At 50.8% G+C, this 18,114-nt stretch overlaps 1 protein-coding gene across 8 annotated transcripts in view; it reads left to right on the top strand.

Moving 5' to 3' along the window:
* The window catches only part of PTPRF (protein tyrosine phosphatase, receptor type F), a 409,931-nt gene that overhangs the window by 107,308 nt on the left and 284,509 nt on the right, over positions 1-18,114 (top strand). For all 8 annotated transcript variants that reach the window (XM_019501453.1, XM_019501457.1, XM_019501455.1 and 5 more), the window contains exon 3: positions 2,809-2,967. In XM_019501453.1, the coding sequence (XP_019356998.1) occupies positions 2,886-2,967 (82 nt within the window). In that variant the 5' untranslated portion in view covers positions 2,809-2,885. The remainder of the gene's footprint in view (positions 1-2,808; positions 2,968-18,114) is intronic.

The following is an 18,114-nucleotide window of genomic DNA, read 5'->3' as shown; positions in this document are numbered from 1 at the left end:
CCCCCCCCCCCCCCCCCGCCTTTTTTCTTTTCTTTGGTGACTTCTCATCCATCTCTTTAATGTGCTGCCGTGGCCGATGACCCCTTGCATCGGTTGCAGTTCAGTTTTTTTTATTCTGAGGGGTCCATGGAGGCCAGAAGCCATTCAGCGCTTGTCATGATTTCTCTCAACCTTTTAGAGTTAATCATTCCTCTGAACCCAGATGCTGCCACCTCCGGTGGGGCCTGTTTGCAGTCTTGATTTCCCAGCTCTGTAGGAAACACTGATACGCCTGGCTTTGTTTTAAACAAGTCTAGCTTTTCCTGCTGGCCTTCTTCCTCGCTTGTATTTTCCCATCAAACTTTTTGGTTTCTTTGACAGACGTTTGGTAATCCTGATGTTAAATTTAGGGGTTTTGGGGTGCTCAGCTCAGCATTGTGACCGGCGTCCTCCCAGGTATTTAGCCCCACACCCTACTTGAATGTTTTGAGTTAGTTCATCTTATCGTCTCGCAGTCTGATGCTGCAAGCATTTCTGCTCATTGCCCCGTGGTATCTGCACTTGCAGGTGCCAGCTAAGTAGTTGGAGGCTAACCAAAGAAGCGAGATTACAGAGGGGTTCGAAGGTCATTTCACGTGCAGGAGGCGTTCGGTTGCAAGGGATCAGCAGCCCGGAGAAAGGCACGGGGCTGTGAGCAGCAGGAGATAGGTGGACTAGCAATGGGAACGGAGTCAGCACATCTTGACAGGTCGGTTCACTTGCATTTCTGCTGCCCTGTTTTATACTGAGTCTGCGTTCTTGCTCAGCTCATTCTTGAATGGCATCTCTCTTGATTTGTGGGTAATTTCTTCCTCATGCAGCTCCTCTACCTGAGGAAAAAGCAGCTGTAGCCTCGGGTTCAGATGTGTTCCCCCACTGATGGCAGTGCCTGCCTGCGAAGGGTTAATACCTGATCCCTGTGCCCAGGTGTGGCTTGTCGCCGTGGGGGGGCAGAGCATCTCGCGTCTCAAGATGGGCGAGAGGCCCTTTCCCTGTTTTCAGTTTCAAAACGGAACGACGGTTACTTTGGTTTATGAAAATTTAAAGCTTTCCAATTTGGAGAGTTTTAAATATTGTATGGAGACAGCTTTTTCCCACAGATCCAGCCACAATGGAAAGAAGAAGAGAAGAGGATGCTTCCTGCCAAGCGACAAAGGGGCTGTTGCCCCAGGAGAGATGGGCAGCAACGTTGCCTAAGGCGGCATCTGGCTTTTTTGCCGGACTATGGAGGCAGGCTCGGGTGAACCCGGTGTAAAAATAAAACAGCTCATGGGATGCCTGTGCATCTTGGTACAAGTGACAGCCAGGGCACGGGCTTGGCAGTGAGGTGGGAAGACTGCCAAACCCAAGGGGAGGGGACGCTGGGATTAGTTTGCTTAAGGGCAACCCAGCACAGGACAGACCCAGTCCTCCTCGGCGGTTGTGGCGAGTTGCCTGTTGCTGCAGATGGGCCAGGCGAGCAGGGCGGCATGCGGCCTGCAAGAGGACTCGGCCCGGTAGGGTGAAGAAGCTAGCACGGCACATGGGCGGAGGGTGGAGGCGCAGTATTCGTAGTCTGTCCAGGCCCTTGTTCTTGTTCCCTGGCACTGGAGTATTTAGAGAGCTGGCCAGCAAAGGGCAGACCATGCGGGTGAGTTGTTTCCTTTGGGTTACAACTATCTGTATCTGTCTTTGCAGACAGCGCATCTCAATGGCATTTTAGGAACTCTTCGGGGGGAGACGAACGAGGATTTGGGGGTGGGAGCAGCACGGAAAGGAAGTTGGATGTCGGCCTCTGTGTCAGCGTGCAGGTTCTGGCGGCTGAGCAGGGTTGGCGTTGCATTTTAATTCAGGTGGTGGAGCAGGATGGGAGTATCCAAAGCCCCAGGATGAAGAGTCTGGGTGGCAGGATACTTGCCGGTGGTAGTGCCATACAGGCTTGAATGAGTGAGCTCTGCTCAGTTGATAGAAGTTGGGACTGATTTGGCCCAAGACATGAAATTTCAAAAGAAAAAGGAAAAAAAGGGATGATCAGTATTCTATTCTCTCTGCACGGAGGAGAGAACTAGGTTATTTTGTAAAGTACTCTCAGCTGTCTTGGCTGTAGAAGGCGCTACATAAATAAAGATTTTGCATTGTACGATGATCTAACATGCGCAGAGATTTCCTGTGTCGATATAGTAACAGAGGGAAGAAGCAGCAGCATCTACTACTTGGTAGTACGGTATGATGTAAATATTTGCCTTGGTGGGTTCTCCTGAGATTTCCCACAGGTTTCCCTGAGCACCGTCGCTGCTGGCATTCGCTGAACACTTTTGTTTCTGTTAGGAGTTAGCATGCCCCCGAAATGCAGCAGTAACCGTCGCCAAGACGTGTCGGTATTGGTAGCTCTTAGGAAAGTGCCAGAAACTCCCCAAGCCCCAGAAGGCAGGATGCCCTCGTACCTATGTTGTCAGGGCTTGAGCCCTCCTCCAAAATGGCTGGGAGCGCTGTGGGTTATCCCAGTTCAAATGGGGTAACGCATCTGATGCGCACGCTTTGCTTCGCAAGGGTCTTTAGACCTCATAGGTCACGCTTTAATACGGGGCCGGAGCAGGCCGGCAGGGTACGTAGCCCTGGATACATTTGTTGCTTCACTGTAGCTCCATCAACGTCGTGCAGCCAAATTGGAAAATGGTTCTGCCTTCTTTAAAAACTCTGGGTGGTGGGGTTGAGACTGATCGTGGGGCGGGATGCAGGGGGGAGGCCCTTGTTTGACCTTCTGGCTTGGCACAGAAAGTATTTGATGTTTCCTTCTTTCTTGGCTTGCAGGAGTAAGTCTGCATCTGTAACCCTGGATGTACTGACCCCTTGTCCCTGACTCGAGAGGAATTGCTCCGCTTTGGAATATGGTGCCTAACTTCTGCGTCCCAGTATTCGTCGTGCCAGCAGTAGTTCTGTGCTGCTTGATGCCTTCGGCTGGGGCAGACAGTAAGTAACCTTCAAACCCTTTCCAAGACCTCAGAAATATTAAGAACTTGCTTTCATGTACCATTGAATGCCCTTGGCCTGCCGCATGTGCAGCAAGGGAACAGCCGGGGAAAGGGAGCCTTGTGATCTTGTGTTGCCAGGCGCTTCATACAGATAAATAGGGTGTAGCGGGGCTGAGGAAGCTGGGGGGCAAGATGAAAAAGCTGTGGTCCTGGTCCATGCTTTTGAAAAACAAACTGCTTATGAGAGCGATGCCCTCCAAGGGGAGCACGATGTTTCATGGCTACAAGATTGAAACCTTGGGCTTGACTCCATTAGCAAGACTTGGCTACACTGCATTTTTTGCTGGGGAGGGTGCTGGGATTCTTCATGGTTTTAATTTCCCTGTTCTTTCATCTGCACCAAGCCTCCGTCTCCTCGTTACTGAAGCTGCACCTCTGAGGTCAGCTGGCTTCACAAGACCTGCCAGAGGACAGCATAAGCTCCGCTTCCCTGTCATACGTTGCGTTTCCAGACTCGCATGGCAGTCGGACAGGACGAGAATATTTCAGTGCCACGTTGCCTTGTCCTGAACCTGCGTCCATCTCTGTTGTGCTGACACTCGTGTGCAGCCGCCATGTCCAGCCGTGATTAGCCCAGCCCAGGGAAGTGAGCAAGCAGTGAATGGAAAGCCCTCATGCAGTGGGGAGGAGGGCAGACGTGGCTAACAGTGGGCTACTGGAAATGCTTTAAAGCAGGAGTTCTCTAGCAAATGAATTATGCATCATGCAGAAAGCCTCACAGACTCATTATTCAGCCTTGCTTCTCATAATTCAGCCGTCCACGTTTGCTGGGGCTAGTCCAAGGTATCTGTGGGGCTGTATCTGAAGCAAGGCAGCTCCCTCTCTTCTGATGACAGGTGCCCTCCCTCCTCATCTCCTTGTATCCAGGGCATATCCCAAGTCACCTGCTGCCTGCTTGCTTACATTTTCAAACTGGGATGGCCTTCCCTTCCTCATACCTGTGCTGTGAAGTTGTACGCTGCTGGTAATCCCATCACGAAGCTGGAGCACAGGTTTTTGAGCATGGCAGGCACAGGTCATTAAGGAGTTCGGTCCCTGCTGTTCTCCGGAAGCAGCATTGGTCAGGGCAGGTGCTGGAGAGTGAGAGAGGTGCTTGGGCTGACGGATGGGCATACGTGTGCGCCATGGGGCCCTTTCATGTGCCTGCGCAGCTCAGGCTGCTGCTGATTCCTGCCAGGGGCTCTGTACACAGATCCATCTCCTGGTGAAGGCGCTGGGAGCTGCAGGTGCCCAGAGCCTGCGAGTGTCGGGGCCTGCTGACATTGTCTGCTTCCCGTTGCCATCCCCAGCTACTTTCCTGCCTCTTTTCTGGGGTTCAGGTTGTCACCAGGCTTGTAGCTAAGCTGCAGGTTTACAAACGTCACCAGGAGACTTGATGGAGCCTGGGAGGGGGCATTGCATCGTTTTGTGCCAGACGGAGATCCAGACTGGGTCGGACGTGATGGAGATCAGCTGAGGGAGAGTGGAAGGGAGCAGGAGGGGAGACAAGTCCTTTTGGTCAGCTGTCACACTTCTGCAGGGGCTGGAGGAACGTGTGTTGATGGCGGGGTCTCTCTGCCCGGGCCAGGTGGGAGTGTCGTGACTCCGGTCCTTTCTCCTGGGCACCGCTGGCTGGAGACCGTTCGCTCAGCTTGTTCTGTCCAAGGGAATCTGAGTCTTTCGGAGCCAGGCAATACAGGGGTGCAGGCTTCATCCTCTAAGCCAGGGGTGCTCAACCTCCAGCCTGCGGAGCCGTGGGATCTGGCCCCTCTTGGGTTAGGAGATTTGGCAGCAGGGGAGCAATGGCAGTACTGCCACCCTTCCCTTCCCTGCTGCCAAAATCCCAAGCCCACGGGGCAGGTCTGAGCTGGACAACAACCGCCCCTGGCACAGCCAGGTCAGTGGCCAGCCTCAACCCCTGGCTTCTGTGGGGCCTGGCCACCTCTCCTCTCTTGCACAGCTGGTTTGGGGCCAGGCCAGCCTCCCTGGCTAGGTTGGGGCTACATCATGCCCCCTTCCTCCCATGGGACGTGTTGGGGCCAAGTCACCCCTAGCCCCAGGCCCCAAATTGGGGGCTGGGTCACAGATCCGCCCTCCTCGCAGGGCCTGGATGGGGCCAGGCCACGGCCCCATCCCCACTGTATGACATGGGGCCCCACCAGATCCGGTCGCTGCGCTAAGCCTTTGAGCCTGAGTTCCCAGAGGATTATCAGCCCTGCCCTGCCAGAAAGGACAAAGAGCATTGCTCTCTGGGGTCCAAAATGTGTGCGGAGTCTCGGGCTGTTTCCAGGGCCAGGGGCATGTCACTCCTGCAGGGTTAAGTGGACCCAGGCGCGCTTGGCTTTGCAGCCCCAGTGCTAGGCCCGGGCTAGCACCCAGTCGTGCAGCACGGTCTCTTTCGAGAGGCCTCCCCTTTTCTCAGGCCCAAAACCACGGGGTTAGTTCTGGGTTTTTGGCACGTAGGTCGATAGAGCTGTGACCTGGGTGACCTTTGAAGCCTCCACAGCCAGCAGTTTTTTAACCAAGAGCTGGCTCCAACATAGAGTTGGTCACTGCAGATTGCTTCTGCCCATTGCTGCTTTCTCGGGCCCCGGGTGACGCTCTGGGAACGACCCGGTGTGGCTTGCCCGCTTTGTGGGCCGGAGGGAGTGTGCACAAAGTCGGCGGCTCCCTCGCTCCGTTGTGCCCAGCTGACCTGGCCCGGAGAAGCAGTGATGTTCCCAGCGAAGGGATGCCTAACCTGGAGGTGGAGATTGTGGCCTTTGTGTCAGACCCCGTTGTCCTAGGGTGGGAGCCGTGCAGAACAGGGTGGCCTGTGCCGTGGTGGTGTCTTGAAGGGAAACGAGAATCCCTCCCGTGGGTTTGAATCTGGGCTGGGCCGTGGTGTGGCCTCTCTGTCCTCTCCCCTCCCTGTGCAGCAGTGCCAGGCTCCGGGCTGCTGAGAGCTCCCCGCTCCTCTGATTAAAGGTGACGGAGCAGGGAAAATAGGTTTATCACGGTGTCTAGATGCTTTCCCTCAGTCTGTGCGATCAGCAGCAAGTCCTGGCGGGCAGAGGGCTGTGGCCACGTCTGACAGCCAGCTCTCGCGCGGTTTGGAGGTTGCTTTGGAGCGCTCGGATCCAGGGCTTCCCTGTCGAACGTGTCTTTGTTCCACCGTTGTTGTCGCAACAGATTTCGGTGCTGCCACCGTAGCGTCTTGACAATTAGGCAGCTGGCACATAGCTAGACATTAGCGGGCAAGATGAAGCAGATTGCATATGTATTGCACGGTGGAATTAGTGCGATACCCAGCACTGAGTTCACAGGAGATGTGCTGAGTTTGGGGGGCGTGCAGAGGTTAAGCATAAGGCATTGTTTCAGAGGAGAGGTTTCATTCGGACTCCCTTGCTATGAAAGGAATAGGGTCAACATTAACACAGCGCTGTCTGCCGAGATAGTACCAGGTACAGGTGAGCAAAAAAGGGACACGTGAGCATTATATATAGAAGTGCTAATTTGGCAGAAAGTACTTTCCAAACCTCTATTGCTTTTGCAGACTGCGGTGAAGAAATTATTAAATTTTCTCTGTGATGTGCCTGTGTTTCTGTCAGGGTGACCCTAATTCCATTAGAGCAGCTTGGAGCTGATTCAGGATGATTGTTTTACACTTTTTCCCTCAGCTTGCTCATGTTTTTCCTTTATGCACTCTCCCTGCTTCCCCTTCTGTCAGCTTTTGATTGTACAGAGGAAAAATGGCTTTGCAGATTTCATTTAATGTTCAGTTCAATTGTCAAGGAAAAAATTCTCTTTTCAGGCCTGTGGAATGCGTTGCTTACTTTAATAAAAAAAAAAAAAAGGGAGAGAGAGAAAACCTCTTTTCAATGAAAATGCGGGGCGACCAGGAAGAAAATCAATACTTTCAACAGAGGTCATCAGCAATCCTTTTTTTCAAAATCAGGCTTTGTATTTGATGTTCTGGGCATGGCTTCCATTAGCTGAGGGATGGACTTGATGACCCACCAGAAATATTTTCTAACCCAAAAGCATCTTGGTTTATCTCCAGCAGAATTTCAAAGGACTTGAGGAAGAAAACTAATTCAGAAGCGACCTTGCAGAATGGAAGACCTAAGGTAGAACCGAGGTCAGCTGCAGGGCGAAGCGTGATTCACCACTCGCTAGTTTTCTGCAGATTTCTAAAGATGAACTTCATTTTTGCTTATCGAAGAAGTGGGAGAGGGGCTAGAGCAAGTCAGCGGCCCGCAGTGAGGCAGCAGTAGTAATGGCAGTCCTGTCTGGCACTGGGCAGGGATATTACCTTGGTGTGGACGGAGGAAATAAGTGCTGACGAGCCTCTCTGTCCCGGCAGCGCTGGATAGTCACATATGCCAGGTGTGGACCTCTGCCACAAGCCTTGGTTTTTGGATACTAATTTGGGTCAGGAACAGGAGGTCAAAACCTTTTGGAAGATGTCAGAGGATTGTTGGTATTTCTAAAAACTGAGAAATATGAATGGCCCCAAGCGAGTTGTGTTCTGCCAAGGACCTTTTACGCTGGGATGTAATGTGGTGTCTGCAGGCTTTGCAGCAGGGAGGCACTGGGGAGTTTGTTACTGTATTCCCTTCAACTTCTGCTTTACCTTTGCCTGTCTGCACTCGTTGTCCTCTGTACCTGGGACCTGGCCCTGAACCTGCCTGCTCCCCGCTCGGTGATTCAGCCATGCCTTGTTTGCTTTGCAGCTTACGTGACCGGTGGTGACTCGCCAGCAATCAGCCCCAGAGATTGCACGTACCGACCGCGGCTTTGCTATCGCTCCCTCCGCTAGGAGAGGAAGGTACTTGTGGTCTGGGTCTGGGTCTAGGCCTGAGACTCTTTTGCTGCCAAAACCTGTTATCTTCTCCTGTTTTCTGCTGCTTTGTTGGTCCACGTGTCCCCAAAATGATGCACAGAACTGTGTTGTGTATGTTGGCAAGGTACAATCCAGATACTTGTGTATGTGCATCGCAAGTATTTAAATCGAAGTCCGAGCAGTCCTTTCGGCTCCGACCTGTGTGATGTGTTTGGGTAGCCTGACGACTTTCATCAGCACAGGCTTGAGGGAAACGAGTAAAGCATCCTTGACATAAATGAACCGCGTGTTGAAGTCAGTGCAGCGCAGAACGGAGCATCCGAGGCCAGGTTGGAGGGCTTGCCGCCCTCTCCCCATGCAGCTGTGCTTTTTGGTGGCTGATTCCCATCCATATCCATCGTGTGCATGGTCAGAAAATCTTCCCAGATGGATTTCTTAAAATTTCCAGTCTAGTCATTGAATTCCAGTGACCTGTGGAAATCTTGCAGGCTCCCTGAGGAGGAAGATGAGCACCAACTTCCAACCAGACAAGGGACCTTTGTCTTCTGCGCTGAAAAGCCATGCCCTATTTTGCTTGGCCACGTGCTCCATCTCCTGTGATGGCAGGTTAAGAGTAGCCCCCGCCTCTCTCATGGCACCCTGCAGCGGTTCGACTCTAATGCCGACCTCAGTTTTGTGGCAAGGCCTCCCAGCCCCCTTCCAACATCCAGGTTTTTCCTAGGAGCAGACTTTGCTAACAGTGCTCATGGGGAAGCCAAAGCAAACACTGGGGGAAAAGTCCCCCAACAAGGGATAAGTGGCTCCCTTCCCAGGTTCCCGCAGCTCCCAGCCCCGGCTTTGTGGCAGGGATGCTCCGCGCTCTTCAGGCAGAGGAGGTGCGCGCTGCACTGGGTGCCCCGTGCCGTGCCAATCACCTCCCCAGCAATCAGACGAGGGGGAGAGTGACTTCAGTGCTAATGGCAGCATGAGAGCTGAGTCTCGCCTGTACTTGCGCAGACCCAGAGGCACGGAGCTAAAGCCCCTACTAACCCCCTCCATTGTTGCCTAAACGCGCCCGTGTTCCTGCAGTAGGATGTGCTCGTTTTCTGTCGGTGTCAATTTATGATGACCGGAAAAATGGGGACTAACGTGCACAGCCAGAATTGCCTTCTGCCTTCACAAGAAAGTTGCTATACTCGAGCCTTGATATTGATTGCCCAGTGCATGGAGAGATGCTGGGAGGGAGACGGAGGACCTGTCTCTTGAGTGTCGGTAGCCCTCTCCTTGGCTGGGCTGGCGTGGAAAGAGAGATCATAAAACTGCCCTCCTAAAATGTCGTCTTCGGCATAGATCTGTAGGTTTCAAGGGCAGAAGAGCATCTATTACAGTTGTCGTCTTTGACTTCGCACGTGGCAGAGGCCATCTAACTTCAGCCACTGATTCCTGTGTCTGGCTTCACAGCCTGGGGATGAGCTGGAGCAGGCCCAGGAAAGCTGTCCGTCCTTCTTGGGGCGGAGGGCCCGGGAACTTACCATGTCTTTTGCAACCTGTGCAAGTGATGCTTTGCCCTTCCTGTAAAATTTTCATCCCATTTCCATTTGATCTTTGGTGATAGGATGCTGGTATGGGATCTCATGACTCAGTTGTCAGAGACTTCTCATAGTCAATGTGTCCTCTTTGTGGAGGGATTTAGAGACCATGGAGAAGTCATCCCTTTAACCCTTCTTTTTATAAACCCAGTAGACAGCTCCTTGCAGGTTGTTTTGCTTGTAAGGCTTGTTCTTTCAATACATCTTTCGAAGGAGGAGTCCCAGTGGTGGTCTCGCAGCTGGAGCGCACCACGTTTCTGCCCCCTTCGCTGCTCCCTGTTAGCACATCTGGGTGCGAGGGTAGCCCTCTGCCACAACAGTGCCCGGGGAGCTGGGGGTCAGCAGGTTATCCACAACGACCCTTGAGTCGTTGGTTTGCAGGACACCCATTCCCAAAGACCTGTGGCCTTTGCCCCTGCAGCCATGGCTTGGCATTTGGCCACGTTAAAGCGTGCCTTGCTTGCACCCCGCTCACCAAACAGTCTCAACCGCTTGGTTGGAGCTCTGCCCTTGTGATTTTCCAGCCCGATGATCTTTGTGTTGTCTGCTGGGTTTCTCCGCAATAGCCCCGCCGCTCCTTTCCAGAACTAGCTGTAGGCCAGTTTCTTCCCTTCATCCACACGCGATGCAGCGACAAGCGCGCTGTGTGAGTGCGCCTGTCTGGGCTGTTGAGTGTCTGAGATGGAAAGGCTGCAAGTGCTGTGGTCTGGGTGACTGGCAGTTCTTTCGCAGGAAGCTCGGGTCTGTGTTAATGACTTATGACTTGCCGTCACCAGCCTGCTGAAGTCGAGCGCAGTAGAAATAAAACCTGTCTGTGAATAGTGATGGAACGATGTGGCCTGCCGCGCTTACTGCTTCATTGTATTGACTCGGGACGCGCAAGAATTACGGGAGCCTCTCGTGTCCGGCAGAGCCGTGGCTGGAAGCCGTAAAGAAATCACGTGGACGCTCCTGTTCGGGTCTCTGATTACCCAGCTGCTCGTTACAATGGTGCTTCAGGACTCTTCTTTACTTTTAGGTGATCAAGCTTGTTTATATGAAGGACCTAGAATGCAAAATGTTTGCTCAAAATATTAGTGGAATAGGTTTTGATGGTGTGCAAGTTTGTAAAAAATAAAAATCTTCATCTGTTCGTGGACATCTTGTCTCCAATAGAAAGGGTATCTTTTTATGTCAATAACTCAGAAGCAGTGCTGTATTTGTAACAAAATCCTGCATAAATCACAGCCCCTTTGCAAACCAAATGTTTGTCTGGGTTGGATATGACCTCATTTATTTTGTGTGGGTAAAATATTTTAGATACATACAGAAATTCTCAATCCTTAGAAACTCACCTTTCCCATGCATGCTTTGTTGGCATATGGTGGTCAGATTAAACCAAAACAATACATTTTACAACGGGCAATCTCTTTGGCATCTGGAAATGAAATGTAGGCAGCATCGGCAGATTTTGCCTTGAATCTCAATTAATTTTGGGCTTCCTCTGAAGCACTGAAACTTGATATCTTTACAATAAGGGGAGTGACCAGGTGGCCTCAGATGGGATTAGTTACAAAGCATCTCTCAATTCATATTGTGCAAGCTGCAATTGCACTGGTCCATGAGCATGTTATCCTAGATTTCTAACCCCTTGGGGCTTAGCAATATGCCACTTCCATGAATGCATCCCACACAGTCGCTGGATGAGAGGTGCTGTCGGGTGGACATGCAGAGAGAAAGACAGGTCTGGAGAAGAAGGACCTGGGGCAGATTGTCTCTTCTGCCTGGGATAGTGATGGGGGACCTGGTGCTGCTTTGGGAAAAACCTCAACTGCTTTAAGCCTCTCCATAGCTGCTGTTCCACTGAAATGGGGATGGCAGCGCCTGTCACAGCCGTGCCTGGTCCTGGCGCCGGCACCGCAGAGGGTGGAAGGATGCTTGGGGTGAGGTGAGCACGCCAGTAGGGAGGGAAAGACTGCAGCAAGACCTGGATAGGTTACAGGAGTGGGCTAACAAAAACAGGATGCGTTTCAATACTGACAAGTGCAGGGTGCTGCACGTGGGCAGTAGAAACCAGCAGCACACTTATAAGATGGGAAACTCCCTTCTTGAGAGCACGGAGGCAGAAAGGGATCTTGGAATCGTTACTGACTCCAAGATGAACATGGGCCGGCAGCGTGGGGAGGCAGTCAGGAAGGCCAACTGCACCTTGTCGTGCATCCACGGGTGGATCTCGAGCAGGTCCAGGGAGGTGATCGTCCCCCCTTATGCGGCACTGGTCAGGCCACAGCTGGAAAGGAGGAGACGATGACTCTTGAGCCTGTGTACTTGTGTATCAGAGTGCAAGGCACCTACGCGCTTGGCTTGCATCTATTTTTAGAGAAGTCGTACTTAAATAAGCTGCACGTGTGGCTGTTTGTGACTGTTGTTGCTGAAGTCTGCATCAATGGCTACGTTTTCAAAAGCCCGGGAAAGATATATCTGGTTTGCTTGTGCGGCTTTTTTCTGCCCCTGAAGCTGCTTGTACAATAACTGCTCGTGAGCCTTGACTCTGGAAAAAATAGGCTTGGCAAGCAGCTCGGTCCATTTTTCCCCTCTTGATAAAACCAATGCATCACCTCCCACGATTTTAGCAAGAGGCTTGTTGCGAAGCTGTTGCCTCCATTGCAGACTTGGTGGCGTGGAGCTGTGCTTGCGGTGGAAGTGGCTGCGCCGTTGTTTTCAGCGGCCACCTTCCTCCTGCAGTTGTGGTGGGCTGGGTGGTCCAGGCCTCGCGATTGCACAGCAGAATAATTGGGGAGTCTGTTTAAAAACAAAAACCAAACAAGCAAAGGCTCTGCTCCTCTTGTTTGGCTGCTTTGAGCTCCTCAAGTGCGGGGAATGCGTTCATCTGTCAGGGAATTTTTCAGATGCTTTTGTTTTGCTTGGAGAATGGAACAGCCGAGGGAGAGGGAGAGCTGGCATGAGCTTGGCTTTCAGCGAGGAGCTCTGTTTTGGCTCTGTGTGACGTAGACACGGGAAGACTTAGCCTGGCATCCTGTCCGGGGACTCGCCTCTGACCTGAAGAAGGATGGGGGAAAGCTCAACTGGAGAAGGTGAAAGTCAGATGCTGCCAAAGATTTTGAGTCTGACCACAAGGCGTTTAACCAAGATGCTTCTCGACTCAAGCAGCTGGAGCGTGGGCTACAGCTTTGGGTGTCTCGCACCACGGAGCCGTATGCCTTTTGGCACTGCCAGGGGGAGAGGGTAAAACTTTGCTCGTGGAAGTGTGTCAAGTTGTGCTCAAAAAGCAAGTAAAACTTCTAAATTCGGGAGGTGTAAGCTAGAAAGAGCACAGGAAATATTTTAATGGCAGCACGTGAACGAGTGGGGTGCCCTCACCTGGATTCAGCTCGGGTCCTGCTGTCTGTCTTGCAGAAGCGGGAGGCTTGGGAGCGGGTGGGAGGAAGGAGCAGCTCCAGCTTGCGTGACTTGTGCTTGTGCCGCGGGGAGAGCTCGTCTGTCAGGGTAGAAGTACACGTATTTTAGTAGGAGTGGCTGCTTAATAGCTTCCATTATAACTTATCGCTTTCAGTTTCTGGTAATTTTCCTGACTTTGCACCTTTTAGCCCATCATTTTCCTAGTTTTGCCCCTGGTCGATACTAATATTGTTGGGTGGCTGTTTTTTATTTTAGCTTTTTGTAAGTTTAGGCAGAAATGGTTTTGACTGTTCTCATTTTTGAGAATGAAGTGAGAATAAAAAACATATTTTGCCTGATTTTAATACATGAATAAATACCTTGTAGTGTTAAAGATGCGCTAGTGTTGAAATAGCTGAGGATAGAAATTTGATGCTTGACATGGAAATTAGCCCTTGCTGGAAGTACATTTCCATGATTTAGTCTGAATGGGTTTTAATGTGAGCAAGGTATGACCCCTTGAGAAATATACTGTGAAGGTGCTGTACATTTAGCTAGTAAATCATCAAACGTGCCCAGCAGAAGGACTCTTTCAGCTTGCATGCGATTGATTTAGCCATATACTTGAATGTTTAGCTATAACGTTCACTGGATAAAGCAAGTGTCTCTAATAAAAGTTGCAAAGATCTTAAGTTGTACCGAGCGGTGACACAGTGCTCTAGACCTTTCATTGTGCATTGTGGAAAGCATTCAGATGTGCGTACCCAAATGGCTCCTTATTATAGAATATTTTTTGTCCTGCTTCTTTCTTATGGCACTTCTACAGATACGTCATGTTCTGTGTTGAAGTAGCATTATATATGCAGTATAGCGCCTCTGTTGAGGTTGCCTGTTTTAACCTTAACTCTGCCCTTTGGCACCTGAAGCATTAAAACACCATGTAATATGAATTACAGGAGGACATCATTTCAGCAGTGCTTTATAAAAGCATACATTGTTCTTAGAGAGAGAGAGACAGTGGTATTTATTATAACATTTTCATTCTTTGCGCTTTCAGTGTTCTCGGGGTTCAGAAAATGTCTGTTGTCTACATTTTTATGATAGAGAGAGAACCTAAGAGCTATGCTTTATTTTATTTAGTCAGCAGCCGTGTGTTATTGAATTTCTTTTCAACCAGAAACACAGTCTTCTGTCAGGGGTGAAGCAATTTACTGTGAAGTTAATTTAGTTGAAATTTGTGGTATAATACTTGATCGGTAGTGTGTTATGTAGAAAGTTTACTGTGCGTTTTTGAAGAGCTTCGGGAACTCCATGTCCCTGGTGTGCAGTACTGTCGCAGGGATGAAAACGTCCAGTTATGTTGGAGTCAGCTCCTGAGACTTGCCAGACTGGTGCGAGCCCTCATCTGCGATCCTTCAGGCCAGGTATCCTTTCTTTCAGAAATTTCCTGCATTTTAACTTCATTCAATGTCTCCTTGGTTAGTCTGAGCCCCCATCTTCCTTCCTGGGACTACTCGTTATACGATACACCTGTATCGTGACATGGCCGCTCTCCTGCACCTTCTTTCCAGAGAAACAATCCCTGAACTTGTCCAGGCTCCTGATTATTTTCATCGCCCTTCTCTGAAATCCCTCCTCCAGCAGTAAGGCTTTTGCGATGGGGAGACGAGTCCTGCAAATAGTTCAGATGAGGCAGCCCTACCAATTTTGCATAAATGCCAGTCAGCGTTCATTGTGTGGTCGCTGTCCTCGCCTTTGCGTCCTACTTCTTCATTTGCTTTTCCTGACCCCAGCCGCACACTGAGCAGCAGTCTTCATTCAGCTGTCTGCAATGACGCCGGGGTCTCTTTTCTGATGCTGTACGAATTGTTCAGCGCATTATTTGCTTGTGTGTACGTGGCCGTGCTCTTAGTGCTTGCATGGTAACACATATGCAGGTCAGGGCTAGTGACAGAGTCGTTCCTGGCTGAAGAATTGTGGATTTTAAGGTGGAGCGAACGATTATAATCATCGCAGCTGACCTGCCTGTCGCTGGACAGAGCATCCCACCCATACGCTCCTGCGCCGAGCCCAGGAGCTGGCGGGGATTGTGAAGGGCAGAGAACGGCTGACCACCGAGCCCAGAGCGCAGCGTCTCCTCGCACCTGGGCCAGGGTCCAAGCAGAGCGGTTAGCGAGGCACCCTCCTCGTTCGTAATGTGGCCGCAGCACAGAAACCAGGGCTGTCGGGGCAGACCTGCCTAATTCGCTGTTTGTCCTGGTTTACAAGATCCGGCCGGCACTTCATGGCATCGAACATCCACATGTTTCCTGCTGTTTAGCACTAGAGCCAGCTCGTGGGTGTCGAGTTGAAACGCTTGTCCCATTTATGGGACCCGATTCGCCCCACGCCACTGCACTGTGAGGCTAAAGACGCTCGAGTGGAGCGAGCGGCGTGATGCTGCTGGGAACCTGAAGCAAGCCGGTGGTGAGTTGGCCCCTCTGTCTGGAGGCTCCCTGGGGTGGAGGCCTCGCTGCCTTGCCTGTCAGTCTGGTGTCAGGCATGTCAGAGTTGCTCAATAAATAATCTAGCTCAGAGCTGCCTCAGCCTGGGCTCCAGCCCTGCGATGCCGCCAGGGGCGGCTTATCGGAGGTCTTCCGGAGGAAGCTTGCTGCCTCCTACGCCCCAGGCTGGTGTCCTGGACGAGCGCAGGGGAAGGCACCCTGTCCCATCCTCCCCTCCGGGGTACAGCAGGGAGAGGTGGCCGGTGTGGAGATGTCTTGGTGCCCAAAACTGATGAAGGTTATGAGAGGAGTGTTTCTTGTACTTCCATTACTTCTTGCCTTCGCCCAGTCGGTGAGCATGATGGGCCTGTGGAGCATCGTTCCTATCGGTAGGGTTCGTCTGTGACATTAAAAAGGCCCGATTAAGTAACAGCATGAAGCTGTACCTGCTGCGGGGGAATGGTGCTGGACCTGCCGTCCTGTTTCGGCTCTTGGGCTCTTCCTCAGAGATCAGTTCTTGCGAAGGAAAAGCCATTTCCAGGTTCTCTCTGACCATGGTGTTCAGGGCCATGCGGGCTTCCTTCCTCGTGTGTTTCCTCCAAGGAGCTGCCCGGATTTGCTGTTTAAAGTCTCCTGCAGGGAAATGCATCTCTGAAAGCTTTCTCAGGCCAGCCAGTGCCGACGAACGTGTGCTTGGCTCTTCGCCTGGGGAAGAAGCAAATCGAGCTGCAGGCCCCTGAAAACCTGGCCCTTGTCAGGGTGCTCTCTGCAGCTATTCTTTGGCTTTAAACTGTTATTTTTTTCTGCAAGTGGAAGAACGAAGTCTGTAGCCTGTTATGAATAATAGGATATGGTAATATTACTGCTGCATATACACAATCTCCAGACTGACAGCACAGCTGCTAAGTGTTAGGTTTTTAAAATATGAACAGTCCTTTGTCAACAGAATTAAAAGTAGGAGCATTACATGGTTTGTTTCTGCAGGAGGGTGTTTTGTAAAGAAATTTAATGAAAAACTGTTCTGCATTTTGACCTTTTAAAATTTCTGAGCTTTTGCATCTTCCAGTGAATTGGGGAGACTCTCAAATTAAGACATGCAGAATCTTAATGGCGACTCTGACATTTTCTAGGCCTGGCTGGATACCTGGGCTTGATTAGTTTTCTAATGTGCTTGCTCTGCCAAGCCTGAGACACTCGCATTCTGTGCAGCTTAGTTTTCTTTAAAGTGATTGCACTGTAAACCTCTTTCCAATTAAAAGGTGATGCTGTTCTGGTAATGGAAAGTTGTTTTATTGTACCTATCCCTTGATACTCATGCAAGTGGAAAGGCTGTAGGAAGGTGTTATCACTGCCTTTTTTTTTTTTTAAGCTCTCTGTTTTCTACTGTAGATCTCTACATATAGAAAAGGAAAGCTGCCCAGCTGCCTGACAATGTATGTGGATCAGAGAGACTCTTTCAGAGGTGACTGTGAGGTTACAGGAGGCGCTTTCCTACCGCTAACCACTTTGTAAGCCTGCCTGATGCATTAAGCCTCCGACCATTCATAAAACAGGTTGGGTGTAACGAAGAACCCAGGATAATGCCAGCTCGTATCCTGAGAGGGAGACTCGTTCGCACCCTCAGGCAAGGCAGATGATCTCCGCTGGCCCCTGTTCTCCTGCCGGTAGAGCACGAAAGCCAGAAGGGACCTCCGTGAAAGAGGCAGAGCCGTGCCGTCTGGAAGGAACAAACTTCAAAACCCATCGCATAATCCGACTGTCCTTCCTCAGAATGAGAAATGCCAGAGTTGGCTTAAGACTCCTGCTCTGCAGTGCTGGGAGAAGACGGCAGAGCTCACGCGGGTTGCCGGGGCTGGGATGCTGTACCTGACCTGCGCAGAGAAACATGAGCATTAGCAGTTCACCGATTGTCTCTCTCTGCTGGCAGTGGGTCTCAGGACTGATTTATAGCACTTGTTCAGCTTTCAGCAAGCAGCAAATGCATTGCTTAATTATTCATGGCAGATGTATTATTGCAGGAAATTAAGACATCAAGGAAACAAGTAAAAACTGTTACTGAATAGAGCTATAAACAAGGCGAGGCGGAAGGAGATGCAGGGTGATGTTACCAAGCTGTCAGCTTGCTCCTACTCGGGAATGTTTCATGCTTTCAGAAAGTAATTGGTTAAAATTCCCAAGTCTTCAAGCACATAACTCATTGCACATAATTAAGTGTTCTATTAGCTAACAAGTTGCATTTAATTTGTTAAATTTGTCATTTAAATTATCACATTTGTGAATGTGAGAATTCTTTATACTGGCACCTTCAGCAGATAAATTTTATATACAGAAACTTCCTTCCTGCTGCTTATTTATACTCATAGCCATTTCTGAGTCATCTGGTTCTTAGCTGGAGGGATTAGACTGGGCCAGTCTGGAGACGAATACACCAAAACCCATCAGCTCTTTCTCCAGGACATCAGCCACATCCGGGTTTAGACAAAAAAGTTTAAACGAGCTGTTACCCAGAGCCGTCGCACCAGCTGTTGATGTTCCCCGGGGCCATGTTCCCTAGTTCCCTGTTAGGTGGTGCTGGCAGCCAGGGTCAGGAGAGGGGTCTTTGCCCATAAACAACCCGTTAGTAACCGCTCATGGATGTGGCATCACACAGCTGTGAATTCACAACACCTCCGTTGCCCTTGAACACTTCTGGGAGATCAGCCTGGTGCGTGACGCCGTGCCCATCCTATGTGTCAGGTGAGGTTGCTCCGTCATTTCAAGGGTCTCTTTGCCTTCATCCCCAGCAGTTTGATGTGCATTTTCCAATGGACTTTGTGCTTCTGAATAAGTGTAAAGGGGAGGAGGTGGCTTCC

The sequence above is a fragment of the Gavialis gangeticus genome, unplaced genomic scaffold (genome assembly GCF_001723915.1).
Source record: "Gavialis gangeticus isolate Ggan-Ray unplaced genomic scaffold, GavGan_comp1, whole genome shotgun sequence".
In the NCBI taxonomy this organism is placed as follows: Eukaryota; Metazoa; Chordata; order Crocodylia; family Gavialidae; genus Gavialis; species Gavialis gangeticus.
Note: the sequence above shows the minus strand (reverse complement) of the source record. Positions and strands in the feature narration are given on the sequence as shown.